The sequence below is a fragment of the Arvicola amphibius genome, chromosome 1 (assembly GCF_903992535.2).
Source record: "Arvicola amphibius chromosome 1, mArvAmp1.2, whole genome shotgun sequence".
NCBI lineage: Eukaryota > Metazoa > Chordata > Mammalia > Rodentia > Cricetidae > Arvicola > Arvicola amphibius.
Window position 1 is genome coordinate 27,421,564 of NC_052047.1, and position 26,218 is coordinate 27,447,781.

At 45.4% G+C, this 26,218-nt stretch overlaps 1 protein-coding gene across 1 annotated transcript in view; it reads left to right on the plus strand.

The window, feature by feature from the left end:
- Positions 1-3,112: 3,112 nt before the first annotated feature.
- Positions 3,113-26,218, plus strand: part of Kdr (kinase insert domain receptor) — a 43,984-nt gene continuing 20,878 nt past the window's right edge. Inside the window, exons 1-15 of the mRNA XM_038329156.1 lie at positions 3,113-3,440; positions 7,205-7,298; positions 9,182-9,378; positions 12,629-12,759; positions 12,997-13,165; positions 13,736-13,875; positions 14,591-14,768; positions 16,100-16,214; positions 16,301-16,464; positions 18,125-18,281; positions 19,237-19,348; positions 20,230-20,338; positions 21,148-21,489; positions 23,605-23,751; positions 24,341-24,472. Of these exons, the coding sequence (XP_038185084.1) occupies positions 3,374-3,440; positions 7,205-7,298; positions 9,182-9,378; positions 12,629-12,759; positions 12,997-13,165; positions 13,736-13,875; positions 14,591-14,768; positions 16,100-16,214; positions 16,301-16,464; positions 18,125-18,281; positions 19,237-19,348; positions 20,230-20,338; positions 21,148-21,489; positions 23,605-23,751; positions 24,341-24,472 (2,254 nt within the window). The 5' untranslated portion in view covers positions 3,113-3,373. The remainder of the gene's footprint in view (positions 3,441-7,204; positions 7,299-9,181; positions 9,379-12,628; positions 12,760-12,996; positions 13,166-13,735; positions 13,876-14,590; positions 14,769-16,099; positions 16,215-16,300; positions 16,465-18,124; positions 18,282-19,236; positions 19,349-20,229; positions 20,339-21,147; positions 21,490-23,604; positions 23,752-24,340; positions 24,473-26,218) is intronic.

Genomic DNA, 26,218 nt, shown 5'->3' on the forward strand with positions numbered 1-26,218 from the left:
TGTTATGAAACCTGTGAGACAAGTAGCTGAGTCTTCCTTTCTTCGTACATAAAATGTATGCTCTAAGTGCAAAGTGTAAGCCGCACAGGGAGTGAACTAAGCTTGGGGAGAAGCAGAAGTCTGATGAAGACAGTGCTCGAGAACTTGCAGAGTGCAACAGCTGCAAGCGTGAATGGGCTATAAACCCAGCCGACAGCTGGCAAGGTAGTCCTGTGCTCCGTTGAGTCCCAGCACACGAAAACATGGGAAAGCAATTAAACGAAGTAAACATAAAGAAGTGTCATGCAAATATGTAACTGACTAATGGCAATGCTTGAAACCACAGCAGACACAAGAAAAAAAAATAGCTTGTCACATTTCAGTCGTGGAAGTGATTTCTTGGAAAAATATGTAACAAGCAAATATTTCTTCTCTTCCACCTATCTTTGCGGCAAGCACTTTCTAAATGTTGGAATCTGTACAGAGTGATTTTTCTGGGTACTTCTTATGACGTTTCCTATTGTGTATCCAAATAGGGAGTGTTATTGGACAATTGTGTGTGTGTGTGTGTGTGTGTGTGTGTGTGTGTGTGTGTGTGTGTGTGTGTACATGCTTGTGCATGCGCACGTGTGTACCCACTCATGATGTGTGGAGACCCAGTGTTGATGGGGGTGGCTCATCTTGCCAGAGGTAAACTTTGACTATCATTTCTCAAGAGTTTCTGCTTTGAGACAGTGTTTCCCACTGGCCTGAGGGTCATCAGCTAATTCATCTAGTCTTGGGGTGGGGAATGAGAAGGGGAATCGGGGCTCATTGTATCTCTGTTTCCTAGGCACTGAGATAATAAGCCTGGCACCACGCCTGCCTTTTTAAACACGAGTCTGGAAGCTCAAACTTGGGGTTTTATGCTTATGCAGCAACTCCAGAAACGAACCATTCCCCTATCCTTCCCTCTGTGTTTTCCGCTTTCTTTCCTTCTTCCTTTTAAAACAGAACTTGTTCCTCCCTTTCTTGTCTTCTAAGGGACGCAAAAACATTTCTCAGTGTGTGAGGGAGGGAACATGGTGGACTGACTTCACTAGGATTCTGTCAAATTTGGGTCCCCTAGCCATCAAAGATGCCTCATTTCCTCTAAGACTTCTAAAGGGGGCTATTACCATGGGCCTGCGGGTTCTGGTTTGTATTAGAGGAGACACTATCTTCTTAAGTAAAACATGGAAGAGGAAGTATCCAGAATAGTAAATAAGGTTTCTAGAGAAGTCTTATTTGGGGACCGTGAGGGAGAAAACCTACCTTGTCCAAGCCAGAATCCACCTTCACTTCCTTTACCCAAATCTGACACAGCCATTCTTTGATCATTTTCTGAGGTTTGTTTTAGGTCGTTTGCTTTACTGTCCAGGAAGAGAAGTTCCCTTCGGTGTTCTACCTTGTTCACAAATAAACATGTCTCAGATAAAAGCACACCTGCACAGCAGAACACCATTAAGAAGAAGGGACCAGAGCCTTGAAAATGTTCTCCATGGGTGCACTGTAAAGGGAAAACAGGGAAGGCTCCAAACAGCCTTCATATGGAGTTTCCATTTGTGAACAAAGAATGCAATACATAGCAAACTATACGTGTACAGAATTTGCATGTCTCCACTGAAGGAAGATACCCACACCAAGCATCTTCATGTTTTTCTAGCATAATTCCACCATGAAGAATTAACTGAGTGTTGAAACATTTTTTTTTTACTGTGAACATGGGAAACAAAGAAACAAAGAAACAACAACAACAAAATCTCCCGGGCTTGGCACCTGCTTCTAGCACAATACTTCTGGCTAATGCACATTCATATAAAAGGGCAACTGTTTCTCCCCTCTTAAAAAAAAAAAAAAGAAAAGTATCATGTTACATTAATTGCATATTTGTGCATTAATGTGCATTAATGTTACGTTAATGTAGCTTGGATTAGAACAGAAATAATAATCTTATCTCTTTATCCTGCTGAAGGACTGTCCTTTAGCCTGTCATTATAAAAGCATTTGGTTAGAGTCGGGAATGAAAGATGTTACAGGTTATTTGTTGTCGCTTCCGAGGTGTGGAAGGAAGGGAAAGAAATCTAGGAATAAAAGTGGTCATGAAGGAACCACAGCTCCTTTACAATCGCTACGTGAAGTCTACATAGATGGAGAAAGTAGGTTTGTTCTCCCAGAGACCGCTTGCCCCTTCGGTACTGCAGAGACACTCCATCAGAGAAATGCCTGTTTCTCTTCCGCTGAAGAGTATCGTGACTGAAAGATCAGCTCTGAAAAAGGCTCGGCCAAAGGTACCCTAGGGGACCGTGGTCATGGAACCAGGTGGACCAAACAAAGTGTTCTAGTAGCTGCAGAACAAGGGCCAGTGCTCATTGCTCTGCAACTGCCCGGGGTTCCTGGTCACCGCCAGCTCCCTGGGTCTTGCGCTGTAGGTTTTATTTTTTGGACAGAGTCAGGCAGGAGTCCCCAGACAAAATGTCTTCTAGAGCTAAGCAGGTAACTTCAGATTTGAAGTTGCCCGATGGATGAGAAAACAGTAGGGACGTTGGAATTGGATAAGCGCCTATCTAATTAAGGCATTCAACGGGAAATTTTAAAACTATGGCTCAGCTGGCCAAAGCACCGTAAAAACAAAACTCCCAAGTTCTGGCCAACTCACTGCCAAGTAGGTGCCCTTAATACTTCTAGGTCCGATGTTCATATGCTCCAACCTGCCGCGGATTCTGGGTCCCTTGAGACACTTAGCTACAGCAGCGATCTCAGACCTGCACTTGGAAGGCGCCTAAGGAGGGCGCAGTGGGCCTTGTGCTTCGGTGATGCTTCCCAGGTTCCTGGAGACAGCAAGTGTCTCAGAACCCGTTACTGGCTGCATTTTACTTCCACCAGGAACCGAGCTGCATCCAGTTTTTCTCCCAACGGCGACTTGCCGACGGGTACAGTTCCGGGCTAGTGGGGGAGTGGGTGTGGGAAACCGGGAAATCCAAACCTGGTATCCAGGGAGGGGTGTGGCCGGACGCGGGGAGTCCCCGCCCCTCCCAGCAGTGGCCCCGCCCCTGTGCTCTAGTGTTTAGCCGGCGCTCTCGCTCTACCCTGAGTCCTCGGGACCCCAAGAGAGTGTAGGTCGCGCGGGACGCTACCTGGCAGGACAGAAAGCTCAGATTGCGTCCCGCAGCCGGGATAACCTGACTGGCCAGTGTCCGCAGATACCTCTGCAGCTGTGGCTGGAGCTAGGGCGCCCCTGCCCCGCGCTCTCCACACCCCCCCCCCGTTCTGCGCTGCGGGTCGCGTATTGCTTCTGTGACTTTTTTGCGGGTCCAGGGACCGAGAAAGAGTCCGTGCCTGAGAACTGGGCTCTGTGCCCAGCGCGAGGTGCAGGATGGAGAGCAAGGCGCTGCTAGCTGTTGCTCTGTGGCTCTGCGTGGAGACTCAGGCCGCCTCTGTGGGTAAGGAGCCTACTCTCTGAAAGTAAGACGGCCAAGCAGGGTGCGGGCGGAAAGCGGGGATGCGAGAGAAGAGGACCTAACTCGGAAAGAACTAGGGAGTTGCCCTTTGGTGTCCTTTCATTCTCAACGAGAAAACAGGTTCAAAGACTGGGCCGAAACGACCCAGCCAGTCGACGGTCTCCAGAGCTCTAGCCCCGAACTCTAATCTCCCCAGGGCTTCGGTGGGAGCCTGTGGTGCGGAGCCGACACAGCCTAGGGTGCTGGGGAGGCGGGAGTGGGAAGGCTCTCTGAGCAGGGGCAAGAGATGCCCCCACAGGCAAGAACAGGCAGTGAAATGCCTGCAAGCGAGCGCAAACCGGGCGCCCTGCGTGGCATTCTGCACTCCGGGCTCGACCGAGCCTCCACGGAGTGGAGCAGGGAACCCGCCTCCTGCTTTCTGGGCTTTAGCTCCCACACTTGAGCGCGCCGACTAAGTGAGGCGAGGTCTCTTCATAGGGCGAAACTTTTCTTTCCCAGCTTTCTTTTGTGCAGAACACTACTTTCCTCGCAGGAACAAGAGGCGGGCCCCTCTTTTGTGACAGTTACTCCGGGTGTCTTAAAGTAACTATCCACTTAATACCCCAAAGCGTTTGGTCCTGGGGTAAACTCATAGTCAGAAACCGAATTTCAGAAATCTCTTGGGTTTGGCACTTAGTTATTGCGCTACTTTTCATGTCACTTAATATTGCCCTCTGCTTCAAGGTTAGTAGCACTCAAGCTCTTGGGTTCTTGGTACAACTTCCCTTCCCATCCATCCCCTTCCCTCCCCTCCTTTTCCCTCCTCTCCCATTTCCTTCCTTCCCACTCTTCTTCCTCTATTTCTGTCTCATTTCCTTCTTGTAGCCTCGGTCTACAGTTTTCCCAGTCTCACCCATTGGAGAACAGAAGGTCAGAAAGTAAAAACTCCATTCTGTAAAAACATCCCTTGCATCAGAAGAGAATTGCATGCCTTAAAAACACTGGCGCTGATGTACAGTACCAAGATCATCTGTCTACAGTTATTGAATTTTCCTCATAATGACTCAGTTCATCAGGCCGGCTTTGTCATGGGTGCTCATTTGTCCCTGACACCCCCCCCCCCCACTCTCCCCCATTCTGGGAAGAGAAAGGCAGTCTGGAACATGTGCTGGCTTTGCGTCCCACAAAGAAGTGAGCTGCTTTGAAGCCTGGGGTGTTCCTAGTGCGGCAGTTTAACAGCAGCCGGGCTCCCTGAATAAAACGGAGGCTGCCCTTGCGGAGTGTGTGACTTGCCTAATTGGATTGGACTATAATTGGTGCCGTCGAATTCCACAGACAGAGCTGCTGTTGTTTTTCCTTCTCGTCGTTGAGCGGGAAGGATAACAGTGCACAAATTAATTAATGCTGGTTATGGGATTCAAACATAAAAGGGCTTTTATTGTGTGGTCGCATATGTACCTCTTCCAGTCAGAATGAACTTTCTAGGGGAGAGAAGCCAAACTTGCTAGTGAAAATGAATGAGTTCCAGTGGGGGGGGGGGGTATTAGTCATGGATGTAACTCTCTAATTATTATCGATAACCCTGTTAAGTAGCTTTGATTGTGGATAGATCCCTAGAATAGCATGGTGTTGCCTTTGGCTTCTTATGAATCTTTTAAAGATGAACGTAGCTAATATGTCCGCAGTCGAAGATAATCTCTGGCTGCACTTTACCATAGAGACAGTCAAGAGGCTCTCATGGCTGGGGCATGTAGATCAGTGATATAAAGCTCAAGGTCTGGGTTTGCTTCCCAGAGCTGAAGAATAGAAGTCATTGACTGCAGAGGTGGGGTGGATACATATTATTCAATGGCTAGTTATTTACTACAAATTTTCCCTCATGCATCTGCCCAATTAATGGGTTCTTTTTCGTTTGGCTCATCATGAGAGCTGTATTCAGTTATTGGTTTGGGGGCTAATGTTTCTCAGCCACTTTTCAAATCTATTTACCAAATAAACTTTTTATTTTCTGCTTCTCAAACAAAGTAGCATTCCATCATCGGAAGACTGGTTTATGAACATTTTAACTGCTTGCCTAGGTGGAGGGCGATGGCATCTTCCGTACTGAAAAGTGTCACACGGGTGGGTTGAATGTGACTACCCAGTTCTGCAGTTGCCTCAGGGTGCTCCACAGAGCACCCCTGGCACAGCCATGTTAAACGTCATTTAAAATGCACATTCGCAGATCTAGGAACATCCAAACGCTGCATAAAGTTCAGGACCATTGCTCAAATGCATGTCATTAACACTAAGATTAATTAACTTCTGAGATTTATTTATGCCACTTCATTTCCAATGTTTGAAAGTAGCTCATCAATCAACCCATCTAAAGTTCCATCCGCAGCGTGTGTACATCTGATTAGGTTGGGTGTATGCGGGGTGCTTTGGCTATAGATTGTCTTGCACATCTGTGTATATAGGTGTGGGAGAACCTGTGCTGTCGGTTACCCGCCTGTCTCCAGTTGTTCACATAGCGGCCACGGCGTCATGGCACTGGCTATTTGTCCTGGCTATTTGCCCTTGCTCTCTTTATTCACACGGCCTCGTATTTGTTCACGGTCTCTTATTTGCCCAACAATGTCAATGCCAGCTGAGGCCTTAAGAGTCATCTGCTCTTGGTTGGTGTGAATTAGGAAGCTGTCTGGTATTAATTAGTTATTTTTCCTTTTGAGACAGTCACACTATGTGGCCCAGCCTAGCCTCACACTTACGGTCCTCTTGTTTTGTTCCTCTGAAAGCTGGCCTTCCAGGTATGCAACACCGGGCGAGGCAGGTTAGTTGCTTTTCATGATGAGAGCTGGAAGATTTTGATGACCCTTAGCGTGGTGGGCAACTTTGCTTTTTCTCATGCCTTTAAATGTGCCTGGTGACACTTTACATTTAGGTGGCTGAAAATGAGTTATCTTGCTTTGGAATGACCTGTAGAGATGTGTATCTCTCATGATGTCTTTCTGCATTTTATTCTGTAGGTAGCATGTATCTTGTGTCTAGAGCTTTGTGTTGGGATGAGCTCAGAGCTTTGATTAATGAGTTGTGAGCCCCCCCCCCCACATTGTAGCTCATTAGAGCTACACTATTTATAGTTTTGCTCAGAGAAAAATTATATTAATATGCATGTGTACATGAACTTGAGAAACGTTTCTCGTCCTCAGTTGATTTTCCTTCGTCTAAATGTGCTGTCTTTAGGAGCCGCTACCTCAGCGTTTGCAGCTCAGTCACCAAAGGAAATCTGCTACACAGCATGATAAAAGACAATGGGACAAGGTCACAGTGGCTCCTGTCCTTCTGGGGGGGGGGTGGTATGGAGATGAGCTGTATAGAGATCTCTCCGGAGAGTTTGCATTAATCAGCAATTTAGTCAGATGTGTACACCCTATGCTTTACAAGAAATGTCAGCGGGTCCTTTCCCAAGGGCCTGAGATCATCAGCTGGGGGTTCACTGGGTTTCAATGTCCCATATCCTTTTGTAAGACCTTGAAGTTGGCAGGGAGGGAAAACAGGAACTCCACCCTAGCGCCGTGCATTGCAGAACTGTTGTGTTGGTTTGTGACCATCTGCCCATTCTTCCTGTTATGACAGAGCTTGTGAACTTTTACTGGGAATGGGGCATGCAGCAAATTCCACTTTTATACAATGAATTGCTGAAGAGGCCATTTAAAACTTGGAGTGTGCATTGTTTATGGAAGGTGTTTCCTATTGGGTCCGACTCTTATCTAATTTGTTTCTAGTTTTGCCGGGCGATTCCCTCCATCCGCCGAAGCTCAGCACACAAAAGGACGTACTTACAATCTTGGCAAATAGAACCCTTCAGATTACTTGCAGGTAAGGATCCACTTTAGATTCAGATTTCCTGTGTGAAAGGGTGCATTGTTTACTGAGGTCACGACAATTTCCATTACTGAAGAATTATAATAGTATTGTTGTAATTGTTCATAAGTCATGAGACTTCTAAGAACTCATGCAATAATGAAACAATGAGAAAAGTCTTTTCAAACTTTTGTACTATTTTGCTAGGCCTTTTCAACACGTACAAGCATTTTACGCAAATGCAACATGCACACGCATACACACAAGCATGCACACATGTAAATGTATGCCAAACTGACATGTGATAGACATTCACGACTACTGATAAATCAGTCAAGTTAAGGACATATTGTTATGAAATACAGTTGAAGTTTGAGCCATGTTCATATCAGTTAGAATGGCTTTTGGACATCTTTTTAGCCCTTTATAAGTACTATATTCTCTAAATGAAAATCTGTCTATAGCAGCAATTTAGTCTCTAGCCAATAATATTCCTGATCGTATGTCCTGTTGAAAACATGAGCATCATACTCTGCCTTGATGTTCGGGGCCTCTTTCCCGCTTGCCAGCAAGAAGCCATGCTTTTGATCTGATAAGCAGGGCAACAGCACTCTTTGACAAGAGGTCTTTGAAATTTGCGTTTCAACCAAGAGGCAAGAAAGGAAACCTAGAGGAGGTGTAGATGGATGTGGTCGTGAGAGACCTGGAGGTCTCTGCAGAGCTGCCTGGTTTTGGTGGAGATGATGATAGATCCAGGCAATGATGCCATCTAAGAAGAGTGCTTCATGCCACAAAGAGCCCTGGAAGCTTGTGACCATTGCTTCATATCTGAAGAATACTAAGTGGTCCACAGAATAACTCAGGTCTGTTTTAGATTGTTGCATGTGGCCTAGGCCCCTTATCTAAGGTCTTCAAAGTCACCAATACCCAGACTTTGGGAATAAAATAAAAAACAAAAAGCTGTAGCAGGAGCTGTTTGTCTTCAATAAATCATGGCATTTCCAGAGATTTCCCTCTACCTATTCTTAGACACAAAGGTCACTTAAGATCTGCAGAGGTTCCCACCTCTCTTTGGAAATACTTCTTATGTTCTTGGCAAACCCTGGAGTGAACAGGTGATGTAGTGAGAGTTTCAAGCTCTTTGAACGAAGGCTCAGTGGGTCACACTGTTTTATTCACATTGACTACAAAGCAATAAAAGTATTGTCTGCCTAATGTGATTCTTGCGAGGCACCACGAGTCTCCTCTCTGTGCTCTTTCTTCTCCCTTGCTCCTATACCTCCATGATGATTCTGGCTTCCCTGCTGTGTCCCCAACACTCCAGATGTGCACTGGTCCCTGTCCTTCACACTTACTGTTCTGCTTGAAATGCGGTACCTCCTGATGTGCACAGGGCCAGCTTGGCCAAGTTCCTCCCTGGACTTTGCTTCTTTCATACTTTCTTTCAAGCACTAAATCACCACCCTTTATACAAGCACTTGTGCTCTCTCGTTGTCTTTCTCCCCCGATTAGAGTGAGGACCCATAAAGGAACTGACTTATTTCTTCTTGGTGTGCACTGGGCAAGTGCTCTAGCACTGAGCATCATATGCCTGGTCCCTTAAAGCATCAGTTTTTGTCCTTAATGGTGCTCAGCAACCATATATGGTTTAAAAATATTTACTGAAAGAATGAATGTGTCAACTAACAGAAAACACATGACCCTGTGGGTGACTTCTGAGATGAAGCGTGTGGTCTTCGGTGGCATGTCCATGCAGACCATCTGTAATCGGTGTCTGTCAGCTTGAAAGTGTCTGCTGAGCATTTATATACATGTGAGAACCAAACCTCCCGTTCTCTTCGTCATAACCTCGTGCCACGGAGTATCACATTAATACTTTCCTGGGATATTTTTCTCAGGGGAGAGAGGGACCTGGATTGGCTTTGGCCCAACAACCAGCATGGTTCTGGGGAAAGGGTGTTGGTGACTGAGTGCAGCGGCAGTGTCTTCTGCAAGACACTCACAGTTCAAAAAGTGGTTGGAAATGATACCGGAGCCTACAAGTGCTTCTACCGGGATGTCGACATGGCCTCTGTCGTTTACGTCTACGTTCAAGGTAAGCAGGGGGCCGGAACGTACTTCCCCGTCCACTCACCAGTCCCAAGAAAAGCTGAATCCAACAGGAGGCTTGTTGGAAAGGCTGCTTGCCAAGAAGGAATATAAAAGCTTCTCTCCCAGGCTTTCTATGAGAAAGGACTCGCTGACAGTCTGGGCTTTGGTCTGAGCTGCGTTTCTCTTCTCCAGTTAGGTCCCTTTTCTGTGGTGCTCTGAGGTTCTCTGTGAGCCACCGTGGGCTATAGGGACTCATAAAATGCCTTCAGCTGTTTGAGCCCCTGGGTTCTTAGCGATGGAGGGAGATGAGAGGTGAATTATAGGGAGGTTTCTGTGTTGAGATAGGTTATCTGTAGCAGGGAGGAGCTTTCTGCAGGAATGCATAGCGCAATAGCCAAGGACTCTGGAGGCTGTTTTCCTTTTCCCCTCCCCCATAAGGTCTTTCCTTTCCAGACTCACACTTTATGGGAAAAAAATTCACATACCCATGTGCAAAGCCCAACACCCCCTCAAAAGAACCCTCGAGTACTGCATTTCTTGTCTTTGCTTGTGTGATCTGAGAGGACTTGGCTTTTGGAATCTGCTCCAGGGAGATACAAGGAGAGTCATAGGGAAAGTCACTTCATAGAGTGTGTTTTATTTTGAGAGGATGAATAGCCGTGTGGGCTTTTTTTGTATACTTCACCTTTGAGGGCTAACGATTTGGGATTGATTTATAAAAGCCCTCGTTTTATGTCAAAGGATTAACTTAGCTTTTGCCTCACATCAAAGGGTTAGTTTAACTCTGTGAGCAAGTTGTGTAACTTAACATCTTTATAAGGAAGACTACAATGTAATATGCATTTAGAGCATGAACTATGATCTCTTTTATATTTTAAAAATGGCACACCACCTTTTCTTGTGAAAAACCTGTCTTCACTTATGAGATGCCTGTAATATCATGCACTTCTCAGGAATATAAAAGTTGCATTATATAATATCTGTTTTTTATTTTTGTGTGAATGAGTTGTGCGTGTATGTATGTGTACTGTGTATGTGTATGTGTGTGTACTGTGTGGGTGCCTGCTGTCTGTGGAAGTCAGAAGAGGGCATTGGACTCCACCGGAACTGGAGTAACAGATGGCTGTGAGCCACCATGGGTGCTGGGAACTGAATGCAAATCCTCCACAGGAGCAGCCAGGGCACCTAACTACTGGGCCATCTCTCCAAGTCTGGGTTGCACTGTGTTTGGCATGGGCATCCTTCGCTGTGTTTCTTGCAGAGATGGATGAATCTTCAAAGGATTTTATTTGTTCATCTGTATGCAACCTCCCATCCTGGAGGATCACAAGTGAAAATGATATTGAAATTTTTTTCTAGAAGCCACTATTACCAGACAGGAAGGCTCTTTATTAGGGCAGCACCCTTGCAGATCTGCCCTTCCATTCCAGTAGGGACAGTCTATGGAAGACCACAGCCCAATGACCCAGGGTGCCCTGGGGCTGCTCAGTGGTTGGGTATTCTTTTAGCCTAGGGTGAGGAAAGTCTAAAATGGAGTTCTGTGCCCTCCTCCTCACTCCACAGAGCTGAGGGAGACAAGGTTGGGCCCTTGGGGGAATGTCTGGCTCCTTTTGATCTGGCAGTCTTGGGAGATGCGGCTCTCTCAGAAGACTGCAAGGATTTCCTGCTCTCGGCCTGTCTGGAAATGCTACAAGATGAGCCTCTCCCACAATATCTTCTTACTTCCTTCTCCCCGAGTCAGGAAACCTGGAGACATGCAAAAAGTCATTTCATGAGTTACAGTAAATATTTTATTTTGAGAGGATGTGTGGTTGTTTAGTGTTCCTTTGTTTATTTCCCCTTTAGGGCTACTGAAATAGAATTGAGCCACCAAATAACTTTTGCCTTAAGTCAAGAGGTTAGTTTAGATTCCCCAGGCTTGCCCTGAATGAAGCAAGTCATGAAATAGTCTGTTAACATGTGCACGGCGGGGGGCGTGGCAGACAATAGCAACAAGTGGTGGTCTCTAGCACTGATTGCCTGTGTACTCAGTGCCATTGGATACACCGTGAAATTCTGCTCCTGCCTCAACTTAGCCTTCTGTGTTGGGTTATCCAAGAGTTTGGTCATGAAGTTTAACAGCAGGAAAGAAAGCATTGAATGTATTATTCCCTATGGACAGGTCCTTAATGTCCCCCTCTAATCCCCACCTCACTTCCTCTGTCCTCTGACCCACCTAGCGGTGGATGAAGCCAGGAGGTTGGCCTTGGCTTCATACCATAATGGCTATGACATGTGGGGGGGGGGGCGGGGAGTGGCAAAGCTGCACGTCTATGCTCTCCAGCTCTGGAGGAAATCAGACCTTTGCTGTTGAAAGGAATTAGCTACTCTTCTGCCCTTTGGTTTCATTAACTCTTTCTTCGCCTCTGAAAAGGCCTGATGAGATGTGTGGGAGGCAGGAACTGAGATGTTATCTCTGAGATTTGAAGTGACGACTCCAGGCCAGGTTCCCTGTCTCTGGGGGATGGAGAAGATTCCCAGCCACGTACTGACGCTGTGTGAATCTCTGAAGGATAGCAAATCACTCTGGCTTTTGGCTCAATTGTTTGGCATTGTGGTTTCCCAAATATTCATTGTCAGAGATATTCGTAAGTTCTAAGTCTTGACCTAAATGCTGCGGCTATTAAACACTGGCACATAGCGACTCTTCGGAGCTCGCGGTCTCTAGGTATTATAGAAACCATTCTTTTGAATCGCTGGAATTGTTCTTTTCTCTTAGTTTAAAGATTCCAGTTTCTTTTCAGGTCATTTATATTATTTGCCTACTGATAGAAACAAATTTTTAGCATCATAAAACTCATAGTTTCATTGTATGGATTTAAATTTAAAATGTTTATTTTATAAAAATTATAATAATTTATTAAAGCATGGAATTTCTAAAATAGATTCTACTTATTAATGCTCCATGTGGAGAAGTTAAGATCATTGTTTGAGTTTACATTTAGATTTTCCTCTCTCTGTCTCTGTCTGTCTCTGTCTCTTTCTCTCTCTCTCTCTCTCTCTCTGTATGTATGTCTGTGCGTATGTTTCTTTCCCCTTCCTTGACCATAGCTTTGGAGCCAGATATCTACATGCAGACTCTAGTCAAAGATCTGGGCATCTTTGCTCATGCCAGTTGTTGATGACAATCATTCAGTCATTCAGTGAGGTTCACGGACCCAGGAATTCCAACTGTCCTGCTAATAACTCACTGGGAGAATTCACTTTTCTTCCAGATTACAGATCACCATTCATTGCCTCTGTCAGTGATCAGCATGACATCGTGTACATCACCGACAACAAAAACAAATCTGTGGTGGTTCCGTGCCGAGGGTCGATTTCAAACCTCAACGTGTCTCTCTGTGCAGTGAGTTGCCTCCTTTTCAGTCACCTCCTAAGTTTCCATGGTTGTAAGCCTCTTTGCTGATGCCTTTCCCTGCTTCCAATGTATGTCAACAGTGAACCGCAAAGACCCCGTAGAGCGGGGCCAACCGCACCATAAACAAAACTAACTTACCTTCTTGAAAGTAAGATGGATCCTTCAGGGGTCATCAAGTTTGGACAGCACTGGGTAAATGTTCGTTGTTTCTTTATTGTTATGCAGAGATATCCAGAAAGGAGGTTTGTCCCGGACGGAAACAGAATCTCCTGGGACAGTGAGACAGGCTTTACTATCCCCAGTTACATGATCGGCTATGCTGGCATGGTCTTCTGCGAGGCAAAGATCAATGATGAAACCTATCAGTCTATCGTGTACATAGTTGTGGTTGTAGGTAAGTGGGCATTTCCCTTCTGTTCCATTAGTAGCAACTAATAAAGAGTGGCTTTCTATGTGAAGATCCTGGAGAGGAAGGTGTAGGGCGAAGGGCAAGGGATATGGAAGAAAATGTTAGCTCAGGATATGGTGCTGGTCAACTCCTTCCAAATGCCCTTCTCTACCAGACAAACCATTGCAGCAGGGGGACAGGGGAAAGTATTCCTCCTTTCCTCCCAAGACCAAGAATGAAAAAATATCACCACCAAAGCTCATTTTATGAACAATGCAATATTCAGATCACTGCTCTCCACCAGTTCTTTTAATTGTATCTATTTAATGGAAAGTTCAACAATTTAGTCAAGTGGGCCCCATTGGCGTAGACTTTATTATTCGTCGGGTTCCATTGGTGAAAACGCTGGAGACAGTGATTTGTGAGTCACCATAAACCCTCTTCCTAAAAGCCATCCAGCAGCAGCGAGTCCCCAAAGAGAAGTGATGTCACACGCTTCGCCACTTTAAAGATGTGTGCCGAGCCCTAGATGTCTTTCCCATCTCACTTTCTGTTTTTATCATTTCCTTGCTCCAGGATATAGGATTTATGACGTGACGCTGAGCCCCCCTCATAGAATTGAGCTGTCTGCGGGAGAGAAGCTTGTCTTAAATTGTACAGCAAGAACTGAGCTCAACGTGGGGCTTCATTTCAATTGGCAGGTCCCTTCTTTGAAGGTAACACAAACCGCCCAAAGCCAGACCTCTGAATACTTTGATTATAAGCCCTCATGAAGTTTGCTTAAGAGATATAGGGTCCCTTCTGGTCAGATAAATTATAAAGGCTTTAAAACACATGTGCATGTATGCATGCTCTCTCTCTGCCTCTCTCTCTCTCTTCTCTCTCTCTCTCTCTCTCTCTCTCTCTCTCTCTCTCTCACACACACACACACACACACACACACACACACACACACATGAACCCAGACTTTAATATAAGAAGCATGGCAGAATACATAGCAACCATGAAAAGGCACCTTGCTAGGAATCCCAGCCCACCCTTCTGCAGCTGGGCTGTGCAGATTGGACTCCACTAAGTTATTAATCTTTTGACATTACGGTATTTCTCTGTTCTCTAAAGTCCTTGATCTGTTTGTCCCTTTAAGAGGTAAGCTGAGTTCCGTTTCTTTTTAAGCAGCTCCATTTGTATCTACACTCGACATATCTCATTCTCATTAGGTAAAGAAGGCTTCAAAACCCTCCCTCAGTTCCATGTAATTCGACTTCCACTCATTTCTCCTGAATCCCAAAATATATGTCGATGTGGTGTTTAAATCCTCAATAGTAGGTTCCACCAAGGGTCAGGACTGGATTCTGCGGCTCTCTAGGAGCTACTGGATACTTAGTGTTCTACTGGGCTGTGAACTTTTACTAAAATCTTTTTCTTCTTCAGCATCACCATCACAAGATTATAAACAGGGATGTGAAACCCCTTCCTGGAACTGAGTCGAAGAAATTTTTGAGCACCTTGATAATAGATGGCGTGACCAGGAATGACCAAGGGCTATACATCTGCATAGCATCCAGTGGGCGGATGACCAAGAAAAACAGCACGTTTGTCCAAGTTCATAGTAAGCGACTGTTTTCACTGTAATACACTGTACCTGGGAGAGTCAGATGACTCACATCAATCTAGGTTACCTTGTTCATTCACAAAATACTTTTAAGTCCTTGTTAATGAGGACACAAGACCTAGAGGTCAGCAGCTTAGCTTTGGAGTCAGGGACTTGGGTTCAGAACCTCAGCTTTGAAATGACCCATGATACGTGCTCACTAGGCATTGCACGTTATAGCGGTTGCTGCGATTATTATTGTACGTAGAGCATTGGTATGAATGATGGTCAAACGTTGTCAAAGATTTCAGTTTACTGCAAGGAAGGGTAAGGGCTTACTTGAACGATCATGCACTTCTCCAACTGGGGAAACCCAGATTCAGTTGCTTTCTCTGTGGTTTTAGGTAAATCACCCGAATTTTCGGTTGTGTCCTCGTATTTACATAGCTGTCTCAGTTTAGATCACTTACAATACTAGAGCTCTCGCGTATGCTTTTGCAGGGTTACTTTGTAGCTTACTGGGAATAGTTTGTTTGTGACATCAGGGGCTCGCAGGTGCTAGGCAAGTGATCTCTCATTACGTCCGTCCTTTAAAGGGAACGAAGGCAGAAGTGGGGTGGGATACTTAGGAGACTGATTGTTCAAATCCAGGTGAGAGATGGTAGAGCACTTGGGCTAGGGTATCTGTGGAGAAAGAAGAAGAGATGAGGTCCTGGATCTATTCCTAAGACATAGTCAGCGTGACTTGCTGGTTGAGTCGTTGACGGTGATAACGACTTGAGCATCAACACGAAAGGATGGCTGTGTTTTACTATAAGCAATGAAGCAGTGGCGTTTCTAAGTGAAGAGGACTGGGTGGGATGGGTTATTGGAGAATAGTGTTGAGTTCCTTTGGAGATGCCCGTTAAACATGCCAGGGGAGATGTTTGATATGGAGACCTGGAACCCAGAGAGGTCAGGGCTGAGGTAAGTTTGTATGTATGGCAGATGATTTGAATCTGAGAGTAGACAGAGGAGGGGACAGGTCAAGAGAGGAGGTCTGAGGAGTGAATGCTGGGATGGTCAACTCATAGAGTATGGGGAGAGGGTGTCACGGAGCAGGGGATAAGGTGTGTCTGCTGCTTACTGGGGGATTTAGAGGAGGTTGTGTGGAGGAATGGATGTTCAAGGTTCATGAGGGAGCGCGAGTGAGGAGAGAATTCTGACAACGGCTACAGGAGATACAGTGTTGGACTCTCAGAATGGCGGTATATCCATGTACCTCCGTGTCTAATTTTCACTTGATTAAAAATTCAAACCAAGAGGATAACTTGGCATTTATGAGAACTGTTGTTTTTATTTTCTTCTAGCAAAACCTTTTATTGCTTTTGATAGCAGTATGGAATCTTTGGTGGAAGTCACAGTGGGCAGCCAAGTCCGAATCCCCGTCAAGCATCTTAGTTACCCGGCTCCTGATATCAAATGGTAACAGCTGCGAATCAAAGCCTAAGATTGGTCTGCTCAAAATAAAATCCCTATGTTGTAGTAATTCCTGGGACTGTCTTCCATAGGTTCAGAAATGGAAGACCCATTGAGTCCAATTACACAATGATAGTGGGCGACGAACTCACAATCATGGAAGTGAGTGAACGAGATGCTGGAAACTACACGATCGTCCTCACCAATCCCATTTCAATGGAGAAACAGAGTCACGTGGTTTCTCTGGTGGTGAATGGTGAGTCCGTTCAGTGCCTCCTCTGCCCACAACTGGCTAGGAAGGGAGAGGATGGGTCTTTCTGCATCTCCTGGGCGTCAGTGCTCGTCTCCTGTTGCATCTTCCGCATCAGTAACTGGGCCAATGCATGAAAAATGAAAAACGACCCAGGGAGGTGGATTGAGATGTGGCATGGCATGCCCCGGCCGTGCCTCCTTGATGAGTCACGTGAATGTGCTGTTGGTGGTCGCATGCAAGATGAAAACTGACGGTACCCTCTAGACCCTAAGCTTTGTGAGCTCCCATTGCTCCTGCCCACAAAACGACACACTGAGCGGGGATTTGGGAGACTCTCCCTGTGTTTTGTGTGGTGTTTTCGTCTGAAGCTTCAGCTTCTTTGCTCCCAATATATGGCAGCATCCACACAGGAGATCTGTGGAGGCTAGCGTCATTGGCTGACCTGCTGTCTGGCGAGTGCACATACTTTGAGTCTGTCCAGAAAAGATTATAAACTTTTGATTTAAGGATGGTTCCATCTTTACTTTCCTAAAGTGAATGCTATAAGTATTTGGGGCTGGAGACAGAAAGGTACGCTGGCTGGGTGAGTGCAGAAGGTACCATGCTAGCTGCCGACTTGCTTTTTCTTATAGGGCTTCTTAGAAGCGTCACTATGCTCACGAATATGGCCTTCTCCAGTGGGAGAGGGAGAGTCCCAAGAGTTTAACTGGCTTATGTGACTAGAGCATTCTTCCTCCCTCAGGAAACGCATTAATATTTTGCTTCAAGCGCAGTTGGAGAAATGCTTCTAGGGTCATTCTTTGTGCTCCCTATTGGCATCGGACATTAAAACGTCAAGATGTTGTCTTACAACAGTAATGTACTTCCCACATGTCTTGATCCTCCTCTGGGTGTCTGCCGGGCATGGCTTCATTTCTCTTTTTTCTTTAGGGAGTATTTAAAAGATAACAGGTTCTGGGATGGTTGCTTAGAAGCAGCATGGGCAGAGGGGGATTCGCAAGAGGGGAGGAAGGACCAAAGGTGATAAGTACAATGAGAAGAAAATAATCAGACCACAAAAGCAGAGAGACAGACGGAGCACAGCCAAATCGCTCGCTTCATGAGGTCACTCACGCAGCGAACCTTAGTGTGTCCCTTGCTGTGTGCAGTAAACACAATCCTAAAGTCTGTCTTCTGTTCAGAAGTCAGAATGTCTACCTTTGTCCTGGATTTTGCCATTGATTAACTGATGCCCTTGGGCAAGGCAAGTCTTTCAATGTTTACCTCATTTCGTCTCACGTGTGGAATGAGAGCCAGAGCCATGGTTATGAGAACTGGCAGTTGATGGAAATCACCTCAGCAAGACGTGGTGCACAAGAAACGTTACCCTGGTGGTTTTCTCTCTGTAGCCTCACCCCATTCTTGCTAGGCTGGAGGACGCAGAGAGTAATATCGCGAGTGTGGCATGGGTGTGGAGAGCCTGCCTGAACTCACTAAGCTTATCAGCGGTTAGTTTTATGATAGCATAAGAATTCAGGTTCTCTGTCTCCAAGTGTAGATGTTCCTTTGGAAAACAGGCAGAGGCAAAATCATCTGAGTACAAAGGGCAGAGCTGGACGCCGAAGTCCTCTCCTTGTTCCTCATAGCAATCAGGCAATTCACGGGTTGTCCTTTCTGTGTCCAGTCCCACCCCAGATCGGAGAGAAAGCCTTGATCTCTCCCACGGATTTCTACCAGTATGGTACCATGCAGACTCTGACGTGTACAGTGTATGCCAACCCTCCTCTGCACCACATCCACTGGTACTGGCAGCTAGAAGAAGCGTGCTCCTACAAGCCTAGGTGAGCAGAGCCATGTGCTCCATTTTACTTGCCATCTTGCATTCCTTCTGGCCAATCTATGCCATGATTCCATCTAAATCCACAAGGCGATCTCCCGGGACATCACCCTTAAAATGGTACTTGGATTCTCCTCCTGTTTTCCTCTGTGTCTTGGGTTTTAATAGACACCTCGGCTTGGGGGCATCCCCCTGTGTGAGTCAGCTTTCTTCTAAGTTAGCTCTGATGTCGGCCACTCCAAATGAACAGTGTTTGCTTCGTTTGCTAATTGCCAATGAAGTCTTGGATCCTCTTCTCTCTGTGAGCTGGGGGGGTACCACATTACTTCTCCTTATCTATGGGAAGGTCCATCTCTCAGAGGAAGTGCTGATGGATGGGAGACCGTGATAAACCTAGCCCAGGCCTCAAGAGCCTTAGGCTCAGCTTATCAAGTTCTACCACAAGTGCAGACATCCTTAGGGAAAACAACAGCCAGCACTTTCAACCCTACCACCCCAAGCATTCTCCTTCCTGTTGTTGTTTTTGAAATAGCAAGCACTAGTTTCTTCCCCAGCTGCTGGCCATTTCCTAAACAAAAGCCACAGCCCCAGAGAGATGGCTTTCAGGAGCCCATTGGCTTCCAAGTTTCCTTACCTTCCTTTGAACTGAATAACTTGAATTGTCCTGTTGATCCGATTTATGAATGGAGACCTGAATCATCGATCCGATTTATGAATGGGGACTTGATCCCAAAATAGCTGCTTCCCTCCTGTATCCTCAGTCGACCAGCCACCTTGGGACTTTCCACTGTCATTGGCATCTTTTTTTTTTTTTTTTAATTGTCGCCAAGCCCTGTGAAGCGTTAGCCTGTATCGAAAGTTATCCCTGAGAACGTTGATAACCAGTTCTGACCCTTTCCGGTGCTGTTGATTCGAATGAAAGTCAAATCCTGACACGCTATGCTTTCTCCCTCATCCAGCCAAACAAACCCATACACTTGTAAAGAATGGAGACACGTGAAGGATTTCCAGGGGGGAAATAAGATCGAAGTCACCAAAAACCAATATGCCCTAATTGAAGGAAAAAACAAAGTGAGTTTGAACTTCTTGGTTTTGAATATCTTTCTTTCTAATTCTCACTTTGAATAGGAGGTGGTACAATGTGCGAAGGTGTGTTGGAGGTTATTGATAAAATAGTCTGTGTGATACCATCTACAATAGGCAAGTTATAGAATCAGCCTGGTAGATAAAGGTGTGAGTTTTGCACACACACACACACACACACACACACACACACACACACACACACACCACAGGGCTTCATCCTTAAAGAAGAACAAATTATGCCATTTGCAGAAAGATGAGAATCATCACATTAAGCAAAATAAGTCAGACTTAGAAGCACAAATATGTTTTCTCTCATATAAATCAAGATGAAAAAAGACACAAAGTACCAGTCCTAAAGTACCATTGGGAAGAGGAGAGGGATCATTTGTACTGAGGAGGGGACCAGAGAAAGGAATTGGGAGCAAATATAGTCTAAGGATATTATGTACCGTACAAAAATGCCATGATGAAGCCTGTTACTTTGTACAACTGATACCTACTAATTTTAAAAAAGAAGAAAAAAGTACATAGTACTCTTAGCTTACCCACAGTTTATTAAAGAGAAACAAAACACACAGTGCCATCCAGTGTACACACCTATTGAAAGGTAATTCTGATTCTGTACATGGGAAAAATGAAAGGTGTGCATAACACACATTAAAGTGAATCCTTGAGGATTTCCAAAGCATGTCTGCATCCTATGTGCAACTGCCTAGTTAGAGCTGCTTACCTCGGAAGGTGGGCAGTGTGCAGTGTGAAAGGCAAAGGCAGATCTTAGCAGCTGTGGGGGTTGATGGATCTGGGCTTGGGGTGTGTGTGCATAGTCAACCTTTGTTGTTCATGGTTTGGGACTTGTTTGTTCGCAGACTGTAAGTACTCTGGTCATCCAAGCTGCCAATGTGTCAGCGCTGTACAAATGTGAAGCAGTCAATAGAGCTGGGCGAGGAGAGAGAGTGATCTCCTTCCATGTGATCAGTGAGTAGACCCTTTGGAGGGTAGTGGGGGGAGGGGAGTCCCTCGGGAAGTGGGTGCTGTGCTGTGGGGCCCTCTATTGTCCTTGGGGTTTGTGTGAGTAGCATGGTGTATAGTTAGGACTTGAAGGAGACAGAAGTTAAGACTGCTCAGGTGGCCCCCGGGCTTGCATCAGAGTTCACGCGCCTCCTCTGGCCTGAGAATGGAAGGCTTCCACTTGCTTTAAGTCTCTAGCGCGATGCTGTGTGGGACTTGTCTTGTTCTCCAGTTAGTGTGACTCATGACTCACTGGAGTTCATGATGTTTTTGTGGATTTGTTAGAGAACAGCAGCGGGGCTGAGCCTTCTGGAAGAAGTGGAACGGTGTGAGAGCACTGTCCTCTGCCTTCCGATGATCCTGGTTTTGTCTATGTAGCCTGGTTTTGTGGGTAAACTTGAGCTGATTGTGCTGGCTTAAATATTTTAGTGTGAGATAATTAGTCATAATAAATGTAGTTTTACTGCCATGTGTTAATAAGAAAGCATCGTTAAAGTTTCTACATGATGATTAAATGCTTTGCCTTGGGTTTTTATTTTTTCAACTTGGAAACCATATCCAGAACTCAAAGTGGAATGCAGTAAAAACGTGGGGAAAGTTAATTCTCATTTTCAGTGAATAAACTTTGGGAATTAAATTGTCTTGTTTGGCTCTGACCTTGTAGAAATGGCTGGGTGGTGCAAGACCTGTCTCTAAGTTCTTCACAGCATCAAGAAGACAGTGATGTCATGTACCAACTTAAGTCACCCACTTCTCACTATGGCTTTGCATTTCAGAGGGTCCAGAAATTACTGTGCAACCTGTTTCCCAGCCAACCGAGCAGGAGAATGTGTCTCTGTGGTGCACTGCAGATAGAAATACATTTGAGAACCTCACATGGTACAAGCTTGGCTCACAGACGACATCGGTCCACATGGGCGAACCACTCACGCCAGTTTGCAGGAACTTGGATGCTCTTTGGAAAATGAATGCCACCATGTTTTCTAATAGCACAAGTGACACCTTGGTTGTAGCATTCCAGAATGCATCCCTGCAGGACCAAGGAAACTATGTCTGCTCTGCTCAAGACAGGAAGACCAAGAAAAGACATTGCCTAGTCAAACAGCTCATCATTCTAGGTATGCAGGCATTCCTGGACGATGAGTTGCAAAGCCTTAAACACAATGTTTTCGGGTGTTGTGTTGATAGTGCCGGATTCTGGGAACTTTTGTAGTAGACGGGCTCACTCCCAGAAGCAGAACAAAGCTAATAATGGTGAGGTGATGCATTAAAATTAGAAGACAGCTTGGCTCTTTCTAGCCTTTTGATGAAGTCACTACCAGTATCTGCCAAGAGATTAGTTAGGACTAGGAAACTTCCTATGGCATCTTTGGGCATTCAATGATTAAAATCAGAATGTTTGTGTAATACTGTGAGCAAAGAGCATGCCAGAAGCTCGTAGCATAGACCTAGAAGGACAGGATGAGACCATAGGAAAACACTAGGTGGTCATACCATTGTGAGATCTCCAAATCATAAGGACAAAAACTGGTCTCTGCTTGTTTGTTGTTGTAACATTAGCCATAGAACACAGTGGTATACACTAGGTTGTAACTCTAGCCATAGAACACAGTGGCGTATACTAGATGCTCAGTATGATACCTGCTTCACAAACAGCGAGGCAAGGGATGAGTTTAAGATCTAGAAGATTCTAGATTCTAGAAGATTCTAGAAAGGGTGATACACTCGTTGCCTGTATTTCTGTGGTATCTCATGTGGTCTAGGGTAGGTGAAGTTCAGAGAGATAAACTTGTGATTAGCAAGCCTTTCACATTCCCTATAGGGATGGTTCCTATGTCCGGCCTAAACTTGTACTTTGCACAAAATCTGTGAAATCTCTACTCTATCTCTAAGGAGATCTGGTGAAGTTAGGGAGTGTCTCTTCCTTTCCCTTCATTTCCTCCTTTCTTTGCTGTGCCCTTCAGGGTTTTTGTGCCATGCATCTTTTCTGTTTTATAGAACAAGGCAGAGAAACTTCCTAGGTTAACTTATCTACACCAAAAATTTACATGAATAACGTTTTTTGAGTGTTTTGGCTTAATTTAGAAAGTCCCTCCAAATAGACACCTGTGTAAGATTTTCTGTTCTGAAGACATGGGAACAGAAAGACAGATGCTTTTGAGCCAAGTCATTCCCAAGATCCTGGAAATCACACCACACATAGGACTAGCTGTATGATGTGAACATTAGTAGCTGGTCCAAAGGTGGAAGAGTTTAGAAAGAGATGTGAAGGAGGCTCCTGGCTTAGCCATGCAGGAAGTGCAAGATCACAATGAGTGGGTGTGGCTCTATAAGGATGCTCCTGCTGTTTCCCCCGAAATCTGTTCTTAGAAGCAGACCAGAACCCAGTACCTTTGTTGAAACTCCGACGTAATGCATTGTAGAGAGAGTTGCAGTTTGCTAAGTGTTAACATGGATTCTTTCAACATAATTCTCTCGATGCCCTTTGGTTTGGACAAGATCTTTCTGCAGCAGATAGATGACCTGCTGGAGGAGGGTGAAGCTGGTATTATGCTGTGCATGTAAACAAATGCCCGTGGGATTTTGTGTTTGGCTTGCTTGTGCTTTAGTGGGAATCACACCGACTGTCAGGTGCACCACATTCTGTTAATAGCACAACCACTGGCTTAGTTATAGGGATTTTGGGTGAGATACTTAAACCCCTGAAATGCGATCACCTCACCTAAAAATAAGGCGTATGGCCTGGCCCTCATCGTATATGATGGATAGTAAATATTAGAAATGATATAAAGTTATCCAAAAAATGTAAGTCACCCCGTATGTACTTCTGCTGAATCTTTGTCCTTCCCAAGGGAACACATGACGAAACTACACTTTTAGTGGCGACCACTTTGCTGAGAAGGAGTGACCCTTTGGGAAAGCCTTGTGTGATAAGAGGGGGGAAATACTATAACCTGAAAAAAGCCATCTCCAAAGAGTCCCGAATCTTTATTTTGTGACTTGCATGTAGGGTGGCTAATGTGGAAATGGAAAGGCTGCCATGGTCTGTCAGAACTGCCCCTCCTTAGTTCACCTAGCGCATCCACCAGCAATTCTCGTGTCTGTGCGGTTTCGGCCCACTTCATCAATGGGCTACCGCTTCTTAAGTTTAGACTGTCCAATAGTGGCAGGACATCAAAGCTGTTCGCACAGCTGGAACCGTGGGCTCTATGGCTTTCTTTTTATGTGTGTAGAGCGCATGGCACCCATGATCCTGGGAAGTCTGGAGAATCAGACGACAATGATCGGTGAGACCATTGAAGTTGCGTGCCCAGCATCTGGAAACCCTACTCCACACATTACGTGGTTCAAAGACAATGAGACACTCGTGGAAGATTCAGGTGAGTAAAACTTGACTATTTCTCTAGTGGCAGAATTTTCTTCAAGGATGCTATGTAAGACCGCTGTCATTTCTTGGTTTATTTCAAAGTAGACAGAAAGCAGTATTTATGAGACAGCTCAGTCAGTGAAATGCTTGCCAACAAGCATGAGGACCTGTGTTCACATCCCTAGAACCCGTGTGGAAAGTTAGGTTCAGCATCCTTCTGTAATACCAGTGCTAAGGGCCAGGGTGTGTGCAGAGGGGAGGGGTGGAAGACAAGCGCATTCTTGGAGCTCATTTGGCTGCCTGTCTAGCTGGATCCTTGAGCTCCAGATTTGGGGAGAGACCCTGTCTCAAAAGAATGAGGTGAAAAGAATAAAGAAGACATCCAACATTGACATCTGACCTCTAGGCATGCCTCCTCCCCCACATGAACACACAAAGCAATATTTAGGTACAGGATCCATCTGGCTCTGAAATGAGCCATCCACCTCTTTAGAGTTGGATCCTAGCCCACGATGAAGGGCAGCAACTCTTCTAAACATTTTCTTGGATAAAGCACAGATCGCGCCATCAGAAATAAACCAAACATTTCCTTCCACTTGTAGGCATTGTACTGAAAGATGGGAACCGGAACCTCACCATCCGAAGGGTGAGGAAGGAGGATGAAGGCCTCTACACCTGCCAGGCCTGTAATGTCCTGGGCTGTGCTAGAGCGGAGACACTCTTCATAATAGAAGGTCAGCGTGATGCCATGGAACCATGGCATGTGGGTGGTCAGGTGTCTCATATCTCAATTACTGGGGAATAGATGTAGTCCAGAGGTTAGAATATGTCCACAAATTTAGTAGGTATTTTAGGGAGGGGATCTACATCTAAGCGTAAAACGTACTAAGGGATCACATGAGCCTAAACACATAAACCTGAAGGTCATATCGTGCAATATTTTCAGTGTGCCTACTCTTTGCCTGTGGCTTGTCACTTGAGGGAAGGGAGGAGCACTCAGAAAGTTTCAGATTGTGGTCCTCTGGGAGTTCTGAGTTAGGGATTCTCCACCTGTTCTTTGTAATCTGTCGTCAATGGGCATGTGTTCTTTTAACCAGAAAGCAAAGTTAGCCGTGTGCTTCTCACCGTATTTCCTATCCACACGCTTCTCACTGTGAGAAAACGTTTAGCAGGAGCGATGTGTATCTTCCTGTCCCTGGTTTTCACTTTGTTTTAATGGACAAGTTAACTTACAGAAATGACATTCCAATATCTACTTGGGAAAAAAATTAGATCTGGTGTTGACATTGCTATTCAATTAGTGACACGGGTTCAGAATTCTCGCTAGAGCCAAGACAAGATTCGCTCATAAACAAAAGATGATTGCTTTTGTAACATGGTAAATTGAGAGTTATTATTGAAAAATGAAAGAAAACCTCTTTCCCTCCTCTCTCTCTCTCTCTCTCTCTCTCTCTCTCTCTCTCTCCCCCCCCCCCCCCCCGTGTGTGTGTGTGCGCGCCCGCACGGGCACGCTCGCGCCCCACTGGATTAATGTGAAATCCACCTATTTTTCAGTCAGCAATCTATGACAGAATATTTCAACTTCGGAAGAACATGACTGATTAATTTTTTGATCTTCTTTTGTAACCCACTAAGAGAACAAGGCTATTGTGTGACTGAATGCGTGGTGTGCAGGGGTGACTGAGGGAGGTTAGAGATGAGTTTGGCAGATTTCTAACATCTCATGGTGCAGATGTGGGTTCTTTTAATCTGCCAACTCATGCCATCGAATATTGCATCTGGAACTACTAGCATGCTCTCAAATCTGTAAGAATGTTAGGATTCTGTGAACTTTAGCAGCTAGTGAAGATGCCAGAAGGCATGGTGGTTCTGTCGCTTCCAAAGGCATCATGTCTTAGTGCCGATCCCGGGAGGATGCTCCCTTCAGCTCTCTCCGGTACTCTACCTCCCTCCATTAGCCTTCTGCATTAGGTTACCCAGCCTAAGTGGGCACAGTGGCATGGGTATCATGGAGACTTACCTGGGGACAATAGCACCATGTTCAGCTCTCAGATGTTACTATGAGAATATTCATACATAAACTGATAGAGGCAGTTGAACCTTTGGCCTTTTTTCTGTATATGTGGGTAAGCTTTTAGATCTTTACATTCAGATAGAGGGAGAATTGCTTCTCTGGGAATAGCAGAGAAACTGAATCCTCTTACAGACACACTCAGTGCTTGTCTCCCAACTGGTAACTCCTATTTTGCCAGCTAATGAACTGCTTGTCTTCTGGCTTCTGGGCCATCCCCCCAGCTCAGGGCTTCTTTCAACTCACACTAAACGGTATGAGTGGAGAGACAGAGACCTCTTAATCTCCTCCCTCCTAATCACTTGGTGCTGAGAACCTTCTGCCTGTAATTCTCCACTTGGAACACACCCTGGAGAGGAGTCCTCGACTTTTCCTTGCCCTGCTTAGCGCTTTCTCTCTCTCTCTCTCT